We start from the raw sequence: 16,580 nt of genomic DNA, 5'->3' as shown, positions 1-16,580 counted from the left end.
AATTTCTCTGAAACATCTAGAACAGGCCCATCCTTGAAAGGCTGCCCAGGGCCTCAAAGGCTCCACAGGGGACAGTGCTGAGGTCAACATCCTAAGAGCAAAGGGATCCCCTCACTCAGAGTGTCCCCAAGATTAGATCCTAGGTTTCCTCCATAGCAAGAGTTCTTTATCTGAGGCCCAGGACTCCCTGGGTCATGAAAATGGTTTGTGCTTGGCTGCTAAATTAAAGGTTGGCAGTTCAAACCCACCCACCAGCTCCACAGAAGAAAGGCCTGGCAAGCTGCTTCCCTAAATGTTACCGCCAAGAAAACCACATGGAGCACAACTGTACTCTGTAATACATGGGGTCACTATGATTCAGAAATTTTTTTCAGTTTGGGGTTTGTAGAAGAATTCAACTCTCTCTGAAATTTAGCTTTTAAAATTTTTTCTATTATGAACACAGGCAAAATGCCACAGTAGCAGAAAAGCATGAGACTTTGTCACCAAGAGTAATGAGGAGTATTTTTCAGATCTTACTACCATCTTTGCAGAATCCTTAAAATATTGCTTATTATTAACTACTTCAAAATTATAGTTGTAGTTGGACCTGCCTGTCTTGTTATTTAATGAATTAATAAATCATAATTAAGAAATAAATGGCACAAAGCAGGGTGAGAACTCTACTGGAGTTCAACCTCTACTGGAGATGAGGAAGCTGGGCCCAGAGCGGGCTGGGTTGTTCCTGGATGGGTAGATGGAAAGATGGATGGGTGGATGGGGGATAGATGGATGACGTACAGATGGAGGGAAGAGAAGGGCAGAGGAAGGAATGAGCAGATAATGTGTGAAAGAATGGAGAATGGGTAGGTGGATGCACAAGTGGCAGATGAGTGGATAGATGGATGGATGGATGAGTGGATGGATGAATAAAATGAAGAGAGAATTGGAGTTACGGATGATTAGGTGACATGTGGAAGAATGGATGGGAATGTAGGTGGATGGATGGATGAGGGGATGGTGGGAAGCTGAGAGAATAAATGAACAGATGGCAGGGTGGAGGGAGAGAAAGAGGAATGGGTGGATGGATAAGCACATGAATAAACAGCAATAGCAATAACAACAATCTTCAATGAGTGCTGACCTCAAGAACTATTGTAACTAATTTAACCTTATGAGGAAGATGCTGTTATTATTCCCTTTGAACAGTGAGAGAACTGAGGCATCGAGATGTAAAATCCTTGCCCACACCACACAGCCAAAGAGGTGGAAGTCATGGTTCAAACCTCCAAACCTACACTCCGAACCTCTCCTCTCTATGAGCACTCGACTAGTCTGGTTATGCGGGGTTTTCAGTGCTGAGTTCTGGAATGACAGAGGGAGAAAGATGAGGCTTTCTGCTCCCATAAAGACGCATGGCCTCAGGGACCTCACATAAGGTCACTGTGAGGTCATATGAGGTTGCTATTGTTGCTTCTGGAACCACGGAGCAAAGTCTAGATCTGGGCTCTGCCCCTAACTGGGTGACTCTGAGCAACTCACTGCACGTTCACAAAGCACCGTTTCCTCCTCCAAAACACAGAGCAGGAGCATCCGGTCCAGCAAAGGTCACAGGGGCAATAGGCACAGAAAGCCCTCAACAAGGGGCCTGGCACATATGATATGCTCAATAACTTTGTTTTTAGTGAGTGCTAAATCCAAGGCATAGACCTATTGTAGTAGTTGCATAATTTCATGTCAACTTATATATACAATTATAGGGGTGGTATTCAACCTGTCAATCAGGTCACAGCCTGCTGGTGCCTCCTTGTGGACATGGCCTTCTCATAAGGAGAGCCCTGGGAACCTGAACTTCTCTCTCTGTCTTCACCTTCCTGCTGGCTGACCCAGGTTGCTGCCAGAGCCCTGTGATGCATGCACTGCTACGGATCCATACGACTGCGCCCAATTGGCAATCTGCATCCTGCATTCTGCATCATTGTCTGTGACTGCGTGTGTGTGAAGAGGGACTTAAGGACTGGTATCAGACTTAAGGACTTGAGAGTTGGACTGTGCTGGGATGTTTTCTTGCTACATAATTACTACTTGATCTAAAGTTCTTTCTTACACTGGATTTGTTTCTCTAGTCAGCCCGGCCTAACACACCCATTTGGGTAATACGTGGCAACGTGCTAAGATCCCCAGAAATGTGGGGGGTTTGCTTTTGCTTCCAGCAGGGGAGGGTGGTTTAGACTGAAATATCTATGAGAATGCTAGCAGTTGACGGCTCCCCTCCAGAGGGTCCAGTCGGGGAAGGGGGAGCAGCGCAGCTTTATTCTAATGGAGAAGCTGACCAACTCCAGCCTGCAGCCAACATAAACAGAGACGTCCTGCTGACAACAGCGCCTTCACGGAGTGGCACTTCACCGCTTCCTCCCCAAATGCCCCACACACACACACACACACACACATACACTTCACCGCTTCCTCCCCAAATGCCTCACACACACACACACGCACACACACACTTCACCGCTTCCTCCCCAAATGCCACACACACACGCACGCACACACACGCACACACACTTCACCGCTTCCTCCCCAAATGCCACACACACGCACACACGCACACACACACACTTCACCGCTTCCTCTCCAAATGACACACACAAGCACACACACACACTTCACCGCTTCCTCCCCAAATGCCTCACACACACACACACGCACACACACACACACTTCACCGCTTCCTCCCCAAATGCCACACACAGACACACACACACACTTCACCGCTTCCTCCCCAAATGCCTCACATACACACGCACACACACACACTTCACCACTTCCTCCCCAAATGCCACACACACACACACACACACTTCACCGCTTCCTCCCCAAATGCCTCACGCACATGCACACGCACACGCACACTTCACCGCTTCCTCCCCCAATGCCTCACACACACAACCGCACACACACACAACCGCTTCCTCCCCAAATGACACGCACACACACACATGCACACTTCACCGCTTCCTCCCCAAATGCCTCACACACGCACACACACACACACATAACCGCTTCCTCCCCAAATGACACACACACACACACACACACAACCGCTTCCTCCCCAAATGACACACACACACACACTTTACCGCTTCCTCCCCAAATGCCTCACGCACATGCACACGCACACGCACACTTCACCGCTTCCTCCCCAAATGCCTCACACACACAACCGCACACACACACAACCGCTTCCTCCCCAAATGACACGCACACACACACATGCACACTTCACCGCTTCCTCCCCAAATGCCTCACACACACGCACACACACACACAACCGCTTCCTCCCCAAATGACACACACACACACATATGCACACACTTCACTGCTTCCTCCCCAAATGACACACACGCACACACTTCACCGCTTCCTCAGCAAATGACACACACACGCACACACTTTACTTCCTCCCCAAATGGCACATTCACTGCTTCCTCCCCAAATGACACACACACACACATGCACACACTTCACCGCTTCCTCCCTAAATGACACACACACACACACCCGCTTCCTCCCCAAATATCACACACACACACCAATTAGACAAGCTCAAAAGGAGGTACATGCCGCAAAATGTTATGAAACCATCAAGGTCAACCAAGTCTGGGTACACACATCCTACAGCACGGAGGAAGCTGGGAAGGGCTGCTTGTTATCAGGCGTTGTCGAGTCAGCTGACTCTTGCACCGCAGGGCAAACCACCACCCGGCCCTGCGCCATCCTCACAATCCTGACATGAGTCCTGTTCCAGCTGCGCTGTCAGTCCACCTGGGCGAGAGCCTCCCTCTTTGTCACTCTCTGACCGTCAGTTTCACCAAGCAGGATGTCCTTCTCATTGCGTTGAATGAACCAAGTCAGACACCAAGGGACACTACTGTACAATCCCACACACATGCATCTCTGAGCTAGACAGGTACACAGTGGACACCAGGTTAAAGGTGATAATTCATGGTGGTAATTGTAAAACCTTACATCGCTAAGTTGTACATGTAAAACATTTCATTATACACACAGGTTAAAAGGAAATCTGTAGTGAATAGATAAAAAATAAGATAAAAATGCCTATCAATAAATCTGTGGTAAACAAATAAAATAAAAATGTAAATAAATATGTGGTAATAAATATAAATAAATATACAAGTGTTGTATACATATATTTACCACAGGTAGCTACATAAATGTCTATATAAATATATATATTTACCACCGATATTGTTTCAAACTGCCAGGGTCATGAAAACCCAGAAAAGTCTGACAACGGTCCGCCGGGAGGAGCCAGGAGACATGGTGACGCGATGTAATGTGTAATGGAACTCAGGAGGGCATCCAGGAACGAAAAAGGACATGAAGTGAGGACGGAGGAAATCTGAATAAAGAACAGACTCCAGCTAAAAATAACGCATCGATTTGGCTCATTAGCTGGGGCGACGACTGAACCACACTAATACAAAGTGGAAATCCCAGAGGAAACTGGGGGTGGGGCTTCCGAAAGGTCATGGGCAAATGGAGTTAAAAGATGGTAGGATTTTCTCATGAGCCTTCGGGAGCCCTCTGGAATGGGAGCTCTCTGTACCCCCTCGGTTTCTTCTTCTTAAAAAAGTCTGAATGCATTCTAAAATAAGCTTTTTGGGTTGGCTGCTTATCAATTGTTGAGATGACTGGCAACTTCTTCCCTTGGTTTTCCTGTTTTCTAAGCAGTCTAAATGGATATACTTTGTTTTTATTACCTCAAAACATTTTATTTACTTGTTTTTATTACCTGTAAAAAATACTGTATTTTTACAACAAAAGATGAATGAATGGGAGTTTGGCGCTTTGGAGGCGGCAGGCTAAGAGTATAGCTAGAGATGCTCCCTGGGCGGCAATGAGCACCCAGCTTATCAGGCTGCACCCAGGCAGCTCCGCCTGCTAGGCCCGCACCCTCCCTGCTCTCTAGTAGGGCTGGTGTCTCTGCAGTCAGCCAGCCGCCTTCCCTGTAAGCACTGCCTGCTGGCAGGGGATGGGTGGAGAGCGGAGCTGCTGCCTCGGCCTGGGGCCAAAAGGCTTGTCCCAAGTGAGGACAAACCTCTGGCTCAGAAAGCCCCAAGGAAATCAGTCCTGAGGAACCAGTGACCAGTTCCCAGGCCAATGGTCAGCCAGCTCTGGTCACTGGCCTAGAGGCAAATGAGCTTCAGTTCTCACCTCACAAACAAGCCAAGCTGTTGCTATTGGAGTCAGCTGATTCTGGTGACCCTGTCTGGGCACTCGAGTAGGGGGTGGTGTGTGTGTGTATGAGTGTGTACTTGGTCCCCAGAGGGTTTTCAACAGGTGAGATTTTTGTAAGCCCGACCCCAGCCCTTTCTTCTGAGGTATCCCTGGATAGGTTTGAACTGCCGACCTCTGGATCAGCAGTCCAGCACAGTAATTGCTTGTACCACCCAGGGATTCTAAACAAACAAAAGCAACAGCCAGGATGCCCTGATTCATCCAGGTGCTGTAAGCTGCCATCATGTCGGCCTCAAACTGATCTCATCAAGTAGATCTTGTCTCTGGGTCCTCAGAGAGGGTCCCACCGCTGAGAAAGAAACAGGACACAAACCGGAGCTGCCCACCCCTCTCCCAGAGCCCCTTGCCTGGGGCCAGGTGCGTCCCTAATCCTCTCAGAACTGGCGATCGAGTCCCTCCCCTCCAAAATGTGTGGCAAATCCTAACTCCCACACTTGTGGCTCTCCTCCTGTCTGGGAATGGGTTTTCTTGTGCAAATGAGCTCATAAGCCAGAGAAGCAAGCAGAGATGGGGGAATGAAATCGCCATGCCACGTAGAGCCAAGGGCACAAGCTGAAAAGAGAGACAATGATACCCCCCACCCCAGAGCCGAGAGAGAGAAAGAGAGAGAGAGAGGAGAGAATGCCTTGTCCTGAGCTGGTCAGTGCCCAGTTTCAACAGGGAGAAAGTAAATTTGTTTGGTAAAGATATAATTATGGTATTTCGGTCATAGCAGTACCCTTTTCCATGTAATGCACCTGTGTAAATAATGCACAAATCTCACACACGCACACACGCGGCATGCCCAGCAGGAAGGGCTGGGTGGTTTACGAGGCCCACCTGGCTCTCAGGTTATTTGGATAATAGACAGGTGGGCTATGACAACAGCAGGTGGCTTGGCCACATTCAGGGACAGGACCCTGGAAGAGGAACAACCGCTAGGCAGGCTTCTCTCAGCACCCTACTGTCATTCCCCCAAATACCAAGGGCCTCTTGATAAATACCACAGGTTCTGGGGCCCTAACCCATCCCAAGCCCCAAGTCCAGCTTCCGGCTCATAGGGCATGTGAGAGCAAGCACCTGGGACAGCTCCTTGTTCCCAAAGGTAGCCCAGCTCATGTGGGGGTGGCCCTCAGGTAGGGGGGACATGGCGGTGGGGCATTTTCATTGTCATGAGTGAGGCCAGATAGCCTGTGAGATAGCACCAGCACCCCTGCCTGAGAAACGCAATACTGTCTGTGCACCTCATCTAGGGGCTCTTCAGAAACTGCCCAAGCTCAGAGCTGCCTCTGGTCAGACACAGTCACCCAAGCAGGCATCCCAGTGACTTCCAGCTGTTCTCAAAACTCACACCCATCTGAAAGAGATCACAATAGGTCTGGGAGAGACGGGCAGAACAACTTGGAACAAAGGTCAGCATCATTAAAAAGCAAACAGACCGGGCTTACTGGCCGGATAGACTGGCAGAACCCCGAAGCTCTGGATCTTAGCTACTCTTCCAGCTTGGAAATGAACTTGCCCCACAGCTCAGCTTTCAGCCAAACAAGCTTGTGGGCCCAAGGGAGAACGGTAACCTGGAGCAGTGTTTCCCAAAGTGAGACACACTCCCCTACCGCCCAAGGCACCGTGAACTACCACCGGCTGACGGGGAGAGGCTACAGGCAGAATCCCAGGGGGCGGGGGCTGTAAAAGCAGACACCCACCCGCATTCATCTTTTATTCTGGGTTCTACAGAAAAGATTTTAACTCTGTGCATGGCACAGAGTCTTTTTTTTTTTTTTTTCTGAAAAGGGACGGGGTAGGTCAAATAAGTTTGGGGGCCTATGCACCAGAGGGCATGCATACACTCCTTAACCTGTGAGCCGAGACCCCTTTGGGGGTGGGGTGGGGTCGAACAACCCTTCCACAGGGACCGCCTAATACATCCTGCGTTAGATATTTACACTGCAATTCTTAACAGGAGCAAAATGACAGCGAGGAAGTAGCAATGAAAATAATTTCATGGTTGGAGGTCACCACCACATGAGGAACTGTATGAAAGGGTGGCGGCATTAGGAAGGTTGAGACCCACTGCCTTAGCACCATCAGCCATGAGATCAAGAGAGCAACTCCTGCCCAGGGAGGAGGCTCCGAAGGCAGGGCGGGCAGGAAAGGCCAAATGGGAATGGAAATCCAGGGAGGAAGTGGGGAGAGTGACGTTACTTCGTGGGGATTGCAAACAATGTCACCAAACAGTATGTGTACAAATTGCTGAATGGAAAAGCAATTTCCTCTGTAAGCTTTCACTCAAATTACAGTAAACTAAACTTTGGGTGGAGGGGGGGGTGTCTCTGTGTGTGTGTGTGTGTGTGTGTGTGTGTGTGTAAGGACTACACCCCCCCACCCCAATTAAAAAAAAAAATCCAGATCCACAAACCCAAAACATGTCCCTCTGAGGCCACGCCCAAGAGCCCCAGGCTTGTTCTGAGCAACAAAAACAAGCTCCAGAAGGAAGCTACTTTCTCAGGGAGCACCCACTCAGTGTGCCGTCAGAGTGTGTTCACACGTGTGTGCCTGTGTGCGCGTCCTCCTCCCCAGACAGAGGGGCAGCGTGGACACCCCCACTGGCAAGCCAGATTGGGCTCCAAGTGGAGCCCCAGCCCCTTCTCCTGCCAGCACAGAACCTGGCCACTGAGACCGGCCCAGGCTCCATTTGTTCCACTAATGAGTCTTAAGTGTTTGGCTTGGGCTCCTGCCAGCCCCACAGGGGGGAGGGGGCAGAAGAGAAGGGACCAGAGCTTGTGCCAGTTCGACTCTGCGGGCCCTGGGAGGGCTGGCACAGGTCCGCCTGGCACACACATATACACTGGGGTGCAGCTTGGTGCCCCCTGGAGGCCTCTTGCCTCTCCTTCTATTTCCGGGAGCAGATCAGGGGCAGCCCGCCCCTCTCTCCTGGGAGTGGGCAGCTTGAGAAGTCAGGAGCCACGCAGTTCTAGGAAGGGCTGAGAAATGGCTGGGAATGGCTTGCCAACGCAGGACTCTGCATTTTTCTGGAGAGGAGCCTGCATCTTTGATAAGATTATCAAATTCGGTCTGTGGCCACTCCACCCACCCCTACAAAACTATAACCCGAGAAGCACTGAGTGAGGTGATTCTGAAATTCAGCAGGCGCTCTGCCCTCCTACAATGAGGGCCCATCAAGGTGAGATGGCTGGGTCCTCTCCTTTCAAGGAACCTCACAGAAAGACCATCCTGGCCCTGGAAGAGGCCGGTAGGTGAGTCAAAACCAGGAAACTAGGCTCAGGTGGACAGCAGGGCAATAGCCAGGGGCTTGGGTGGAGGTCAGAGATACCCTCCAAGGCTATGACCCTCCCTAAGGAACACTCCAGAATGTCTGAGCTTAAAGGACCCCTATGGATCGGAGAGACCAACCCCCTGGTGAGAAGGGAGTTTCCCTGGTAGCTGGTCCTATCTTTCTGGCCACACAGCCAAACATTTCCCAGTCTTCCCTGCAGTCGGCAATGAGTTGACTCTCTGCCCTCCCACGAAGAAGACTGAGCCACACAGAGCAGGGCCTGGGTCACCTGAGGGACCATGAGGCAGAAAGCACCCCCGCCATAGCTCTCGTTCATATCGTGACAAGGAACAGGACTGTCAGATGAAGCGGCGATTTGGAGGCTGAACCCATTCTGCAAACAATACATAGAGTGAGGTGGAGGGACAAGTTCAACGTCACAGTGAGCTCTGGAGCAAGAACCAGGACAGAGGCTTCTCAACCTGTGGGTTGCAATCCCTTTTGGGGGGGGGGGGGGAGGGTCGAATGACCCTTTCACAGGGGTCGCCCGATTCATAACAGTAGTCAAATGACAGTGATGAAGTAGCAACGAAAATAATTTTATGGTGGGGGGGTCACCACCACATGAGGAACTGTATGAAAGGGCTGCGGCAATAGGAAGGTTGAGAACCACTGACCTCGGACCTCCCAACATCACCTTGGCCAGAGGGCTGGGGAGCCCGAGCACACACCACAGCCTGGGCAGCAGCGATTCCCAAAAATCTTTATTGTTTCAAGTGGCAAAACGTCATTGGTCTCGGTGGGGCACCTGACGGGGCGTGGAGGAAGAGGGGTGGGGCTGGGGCAAGCTCCACCCATTACAAAAATCAAAGGCTTTTATAAAAAATGCTATAAATTGGTATCAAAAGAAAACCCACATGAGGCTGGAGGAGGAAGCAGAGCAGGAGCAGAGGGAGGGACAGGGGCAGGGGCAGGGGCAGGGACAGGACGGAAACCTTCAACCACTAATGACTGAGCCCGGGTGGCTTGGGCAGGCGGGTGGTGGGGAGGGAAGGGGTACAAAGTGCATAAATGTGCCTCCTCAGCGGTGGGAGGGGCAGAGGCTGCAGCCTGGTCTGGATGGTTCCAGCTGTCTCCTTGCTCAGGGACCCCACAGGAACAGCACTGCCTGAGACTGCAGATGGGAGGGGCCTGCAGCAGAGGAAGGAACAGGGGTCAGGGGACCACCTCAGTGTCTACCCTCCCCCCCACCCTACAGTGGTGAGGATTCGCTGTGACTTGCTTAAAGCTGGCCTCCCCACCAGGTCCTGGAGAACCTCTTGGGACTTCAGGCAGAAAGGGCCACAGAACCATGCTCATGCCATCCCTAGCACATGGAAATGGTCCCTGAGTGCAGACAGCAGGGAAGCAGGGATGGAAGTCCTTGTCGTCGTCGTCCTCCTCCTCCATGCCAGGCACTACCCTGCCCTGGGACCTCCCCACCCCCCAGCCTGAGCCCGGCCACCTGCACCCACCTCAGGGACTTCTCAGACCTTCTTCTTCTTCAGCTTCAGGGCTTGCAGCCAGTTGGATGACCCTTCTGACCTGGAAGAAGGAAGATAAAGTGCAGAAGGCAAAAGAACCTAATGAGGAGGCCTCCCCAACCAAAGAGCCAGCTGGCTTCAGCGACCAGAACTCTGCCACCAACTACAGCCAGTTAAAAACATGGGCAGGTTAAAAAACAAACAAAAACAAAACACGGCAGGTCAACCGCCTCTCTGGGCCTCAGTTTCCCCCGTAAAGTGGGTGCACTAAGCAAGAGGCACAGTAGGTGCTCCCGACACCTTTGCTGCCAACAGCGTAGAATCGACCCCACCAAATGTGGGGGTGCATCCAGTCCTCATACCACCGCCTTTCTCCATCCCATACGCCAGCCAGCCGCCTACCTGGCACTTCCAACTGTGACCCCAGCCAGAGTGCCCGAGTCAGAAGGACACCACACAGGCAGAGGCCAGCCCGAGGGGACTCCCAGCCTATGAGTGCACTGGAATGGAACAGCGGTCACAGGAGCACACCATTCCCACAGCTTCAGTGTTGTTACCACCACACCAGATACCAACAAGAATTGTCTAGGGTGAGGTCTGGGAAGGGCCCCCAGCACAGAGTTATGATGGGCATGCTGTGTTCATACAGGGGCACCAACCAGGAAGCTCCTGAGCCTCAGGATTCAGGTCTCTGATTGGTCTCCCCACAGGGTCATGGTGCCTTCTGAGGCTCAGTCACCATGAGGCTCCCAGGTGGTCCTTGATCTGCTTGGTCCTCACTCATTAACCTCAGGTGTTGCCCCAGCTCAAAAGAACCAAGCCAAATTGCTTCCTGCAGCGACTCTACATCTGCAACAGGTCTCCCTTTGCAGGCTAGTACAATGAGGCCAGTTGATGCCGAGAGCCTAGGTAACCTACCCTGAGGACTTCTCTGGCTTGGGAGGTAACGAGAGGGGCTTCCCAAGCCCGGGGACCTTGCAGGACTTGGAGCGCTGAACCGCAGACTCTTTCTGGGATGACTTGCTCTCCACCGGCTCCCCTTCCTCAGCTGAGCGGTTCCGGGAACGCAGCTTTGCCTGTGAGGTAAGACCAGATCCAGAGAGATGTAAGCCCAGAAAGGCAAGAGCATGAGGACACCCCCAAATCAGGTACACAGCCCTCTGTGGTCCCTTTACCCCGCGGGGCGGGGAGAATCACTCAGAAGATCAAGACAGAGACAAGGCCAGCACCTGGCGCAGCTGAGCCAAGCCTTGTTGCCGTAGGTCTTCGGGAGGCACCGCTGTACTGAACTCTTACAAAATGCGTGGGACCAAAGGAACCCTGGTACCACAGTGAGTTACTGGTTGGGCTGCTAACAAGGTCAACGGTTCAAGCCCACCAGTCACTCAGGGGGAAAGACAGACAAAGCTTTCCGCCCTCGGGAAGACGTACAGCCCTGGAAACCACGCAGTAGCATGGGTCGCTCTGAGCCGGAATCGAGTGGCTAACAGTGAGTTTGGTTTGGAGTTCGGCTGTGTCAGATGGGACAAAGCCAGGGTGACTTCTACCCATGCGCCCTTGTTCTGTTCCTTCTCCCTGGAGTGTCTCCCTGCCGCCCTTCAGACTCATCAAAGAGAAGAATCACCACCGTCAGCGCTGAGGCCATGCTGACCCACAGGAAAGCCGGGTCAGAATAGAGCTGTGCTTCATCCGGGTTTGGGGCTTTTCCTACATTTTATTTTGTTGTTAGACCAATCAGAGCAAAATACACCTGAGCAATTCAGTGACACCGATTACAGTCCCACGTAATCCTCCTCACCCTCCATTCCTGAGACGTCCGTCCCTCACTAACATAAGCTCACTGCCCCCAAGGCTCCTGTCTCATCTTTGTTTACCGTGGTCGGTTTGATCCCATGTAGATGATTCTTCTAAGAGCATCATGCACAATGCAGACTTAAAAAAATTTTTTTTTTACTAGTTAAGCTAAACTGCTCAGTTTGAAGAGATGATTTCGGGGTCTATTCTTGGTCTAAGGTGTAAAGATTATCCCAGAAGAATAGTTTCAGGGCCTCAGTCACCCTTCACGGCTCCAGAAAGCCTGTATTCCACAAGAATTTAATCCTGCTGTGCATTTCCCCCCTTCCCTTTGGAGCCAGATTCTTCTACAGAACTCTATGATCAAACCTTTTCAATTATGGTAGCCGGGTACCGGCCAGTTCTTCTGGTTTCCTGGCAAAGGATGCAGCTGCTAATGGAGTTCAGTAAGCCACAGGTTCCATACCCCCTCCGCTCCTGACCCCCTGTATCCTTTCCTCTTCTGTTCCAGGTGACTTGTGCCTTGGATGCCACTTACAAGACCCCGGCACCACACACCACACACTAGGAGGCACAACAGAAGCACGAAACACTGAAATAGGCCAATTAACTGGGATGTTCCCTGAAACCATGACCCTAAAATCTCCAAACCAGGAGCCAAATCCCATGAGGGGGGTTTGGCTCTACAAAGACTGCCTCCTAAGTACTTTGTCTCTTTGTACGCAGGGAAATCCCTTTGTCTTTTCACTCCATTTTCCCATGAACTTTTCAAAGCCCCCACAGACCATAGTGTTTGCCAGTCCACCTTATTCACAAGTGTACAACATTCAGTACTTACAATCACCGTTACTCCCTGCACCCCCTCTTTCCTAGGAAATCACTAATAACCTTTGACCTCTATACATTTGTCTCTTCTGATCTTTTCTATGTAAGTGAGGCCACACTGTGTTTCTCATTGTGTGACTGGCTCCTTTCACTCAGCCTGTCACCAAGCTCCAGCCACCCCAGTGTGTATCAAGACCTCATCTCTCCTACGGGCAGAGGACTACTCCGCTGCGGGCAAAGTACCACCTTTGGTTCTCGGTTTGGGTTCTTCCTCTGTTGATGGGCATTTCGGTTGTTCCACCTGCTGGCTACTGTGGACAGTGCAGCAGGGAACATGTGTGTAACGAGCCTCTTTCTGGGTCTCTGCTTTCAAGAGCACGTAGCTGTGGGGCGGAACTGCTGGGTGGGGCGGCTCTAGAGCCAGGTTACTGGGGAACTGCCACGGTGGCTGTACCGTTTGGCATTCCCACGAATACTGGACAAGGGTTGCAGTTCGCCCACATCCTCAGCAGCATTTGTTACTTTTTCTGGGTTTTGTTTTGCTTTTATCTTAGCCATCCGAAAATCAAAATCCCAAGTCAAACCCACAGCCACACAGTCAACTCCAACTGGCAATGACCCTGCAGGACAGAATAGAATGGCCCTTTGGTGAAAATCTTTACGGGAACAGAAAGCCTCATATTTCTCCTGTGCAGTGACTGGGTGATGGCTTCAAACCACGGACCTTGTGGGTAGCAGCCCAGAGCATCGTCCAGAATGCGACCAGGGCTCCTTAGCCATCCTAAACCGAAAAACTCTTTGCCATCCGGGCAATTCAGAAACTCTGTGCCCCAGCAGGACACAGTAGCGCTGCTCTGTGGGTTTCCGAGGCTGTAAACCCGTATGGGAGCAGACTGCCTCCTCTCTCTCCAGTGGAGTGGCCGGCAGGTTCAAAATGCTGACCTTGTGGTTGCAGTCCAACTCAAACCACACCGGGCCCCAGGGCTCCCCTTAGCCCGCCTGGTGGGAGGAAGATCGTTGTGCATCACTATGTGATTGGTGTCTGTCTGTGAGACTATCAATGCTGACTCTCTCTCTCAGAAGCAGACTGGCAGCTCTGGGAGACCAAGCCGCCAACCTTTCAGCGAACAGGCAAGTGTTTAACTGTTTTGTACAAGCTCCTCCACATACCTGAGCCAAGCTCAAGTGCTTACAGGAGGCCTACCCTTGTACCCTCCTCCCGTGCCCCACTGTTATGAATCAACTTCTCTCCCCGCAGGCCCTCATCTGCACCGCTCCAGTGACACCCCAAACCCCCGCAGCAGGGTCCACTATGGCCCAGCTCACGGCCACGCTACCCTGCCTGGAAGGAGCAAGCGCTTGCACCGTGCACAGGACCCAGGCTGGAGACCGAGGGCGATGAGGAGAGGGAAGAACGGACTCGATGCAGGGGACCAGCTAGCCAGGTACTGGAAGCATGGCTGCATGAGCAGAGGGTACCTTCAGGGCAGACGGGCTCAGGGCAGGAAAGAGGTTGACTTTCAGCCCCTTGGTGCCCAAGGACATCTTGGTCCGGCGACTCTGAGGCTCTTCCACCACCTCCTCGTCAGATGATGGCACTCGGGAAGCACGTGGCTCTGCAAGGAACCAGGAAGGTGGGAGGTGGCTCAGCACCCAGCACAGGGCAGGCCCCCAGACCATCCCAGCCCTGTGCATCCCAGGCCTAGTGCTTCCCACATCCGCACCCAAACGACACCAAGCCAGTTGCCGTGGAGCTGGCTCCAACTCGGGGTGAGCCCGTGAACTAGAGAGGACAGCTGCCCATGGGGTATTCATGGCTGTGACCTCTCAGAAGTAGATCGCCAGGCCTTTCTTCTGAGGGGCCTCTGGCTGAACTCCTTTCGGCTAACAGACAGGCACTGAGGTATTTGTATCGCCTAGGGCCCACAAGACCTCACCGAGGGACACGGGGCCCTACCTGTGGAGTCCTGGAACAGGCGGGCGTCCGAGTCCGCTGCATCTGAGAGCCCCAGGGTGCCGCCAGGCCGGATGGCAGGGGCACGGTGGCCACGCTTGCGCCCCAGGTTGGCACGGCTCCGATACATGGCACTGTCAAGGACCTCCGTGTCCTGCTCAAGAGAAAGCACCACTAGTGTGACCGCTGCCCCCTGGTCCCTGCTCTGGCCCTCAGGAGCCCAGAGGCAGCACCGGGCCGGCTGACCTCTCCCAGGCCTGCAGCTTCCTATGCACACCACACTCTCTCGGACCCTCCCTGGGGGCTGGATCCACCCCACAAGAAACCAGCACTGCCTTGGGCTCCCCCTCCACTGACCTCGATGAAGGAGAAGTCCTGACTCGGGGAGCTGGGGATCGGGCACGGAGGGGGCCGCCGAGGAGTCCGGGCCGGTCCCTGCTCACCCCGGCCAGCCCCTGGGGGGTTCCAGCCACCATCCACTTCTTCGGTCCGGCTGGCTTCACCATCAGGCTGAGGTCTCCAGGAAGGCAGAGGGTCCGTGCCAGGCTCTGGGGGCTCCCCTTGGTTGGTGGCAGCTAGGGTTGATCCCTCCTGCGACAGGCGCCCGTGGCCTGAGGTCCCCGAATCCCTGTGGGCTACAACCTTGGCACTGTGGGCAGCCAGCATCTCCTCCAGCAGGTCCTGGGAGCCTGAGGGCGGTGAGCGAGCAGGGAAGCTGTAGGGGCTGCACCTGGACAGAGAGGGAACGTGGTCAGTGGCGGGCCTGTCGGCTCCTGTAGGTCCACTGCTTGGGTTCTGAATCCCCCACCATGGCACTTGCCGCCCTGTTTCTCCTGATGCTTTAGGGCAGGGGGATCGACGGGCTCAAAGCCTCAGCCTGCCGTGCCATAAAGGTGTCTTGGGCCGGTCCCTTCACCCCTCTGTTTCCTCTAACTTTGCTGTCTAGGTAGCGGAGAGGTGAGAACCCTCCCACAGCACTTGGCACCCAGTGTGTATCCTGTATGGGGTGCCAACAGCTCACCTACTCGGCTGCTCACAGAGTCTACCTAGGGGTGCCACGGAAGAAAGGCCTGGCCATTGGCTTCTCAGAAACCAGCCGAGGGAAAACCAGGCCGGGAGGGCAGCAACTGGTGATGGTTGTGCTCTTAGGGCGGCGGCTGCCATTACTGCTGCAGGTGGCAATGTGTTCCTGCCCGCTGATGGCCACTTCCCAGGGGTGAGTTGGGTCCATGCCCGCCCAGCTCCTGCATTCTTTCAGCCTTGTCACACCTCTCCGGGGCACTGGTGACTTCCAGAGCATGCTGCCGTGTCTCTGAACAGGCCACACTTTGGCTATGAAGCACATCACGCCATGCCTTCAGCTGTCCCTCCAGCCCCCCGCCCCCCGCCTCCGAGGGAGATGGCCCCTCCTCAGTTCGGCCTGGCAAGCCCCCTCGGGCCTCGCCCCACTGCTGCCCACGGGCTCCTCCAGGCAAAGCCGGCCTCACTATGTGTGCCCTCTGGGCCCGAACAGGAGCAGGACAGAGATGCCTGCAGAGACACTAGGTCTCCATGGGCCCCCAACACGGCTTGCCTCTTGGGATTACTGCACCCTGGCCATGAGGGCGGCTGTCCAAGGTTCCATTTACCTGGGCCACAGCAACCAACACCCAAGGAAGCAGCCGTCGGGGCAGATCTGCTGGGAAAGACCCCATGACAAAGTGCCAAAGAGCAGAGACGCCGTGTGAGGACCGAGGTGCACCTTTCCACTGCCTCCCACGTGTGGGAGAGCTGGGCAGGGCCTGAAGCGTTTAGTTATGCCACACAGAACAAAAGGATCTGTTTTGGAAGAAGTGTACCCAAAATGCTCTCTAGAAGTGGGTGGGGCCAGGCTTGGTCAAGTACAGGGTCATCCAAGAAAGAGAGAGACCCACGTCGAAATATGTGAATC

The 16,580-nt window shown here is 53.3% G+C and overlaps 1 protein-coding gene across 3 annotated transcripts in view; it reads right to left on the bottom strand.

Moving 5' to 3' along the window:
• Nucleotides 1-9,317: 9,317 nt before the first annotated feature.
• The window catches only part of TNKS1BP1 (tankyrase 1 binding protein 1), a 28,953-nt gene continuing 21,690 nt past the window's right edge, over nt 9,318-16,580 (bottom strand). For all 3 annotated transcript variants that reach the window (XM_075545699.1, XM_075545701.1, XM_075545700.1), the window contains exons 7-12: nt 15,008-15,380; nt 14,654-14,804; nt 14,176-14,312; nt 10,996-11,153; nt 10,069-10,138; nt 9,318-9,745 (exon numbers count right to left, since the gene is read on the bottom strand). In XM_075545699.1, the coding sequence (XP_075401814.1) occupies nt 10,081-10,138; nt 10,996-11,153; nt 14,176-14,312; nt 14,654-14,804; nt 15,008-15,380 (877 nt within the window). In that variant the 3' untranslated portion in view covers nt 9,318-9,745; nt 10,069-10,080. The remainder of the gene's footprint in view (nt 9,746-10,068; nt 10,139-10,995; nt 11,154-14,175; nt 14,313-14,653; nt 14,805-15,007; nt 15,381-16,580) is intronic.

The sequence above is a fragment of the Tenrec ecaudatus genome, chromosome 4 (genome assembly GCF_050624435.1).
Source record: "Tenrec ecaudatus isolate mTenEca1 chromosome 4, mTenEca1.hap1, whole genome shotgun sequence".
NCBI classification, from domain to species: domain Eukaryota; kingdom Metazoa; phylum Chordata; class Mammalia; order Afrosoricida; family Tenrecidae; genus Tenrec; species Tenrec ecaudatus.
Note: the sequence above shows the minus strand (reverse complement) of the source record. Positions and strands in the feature narration are given on the sequence as shown.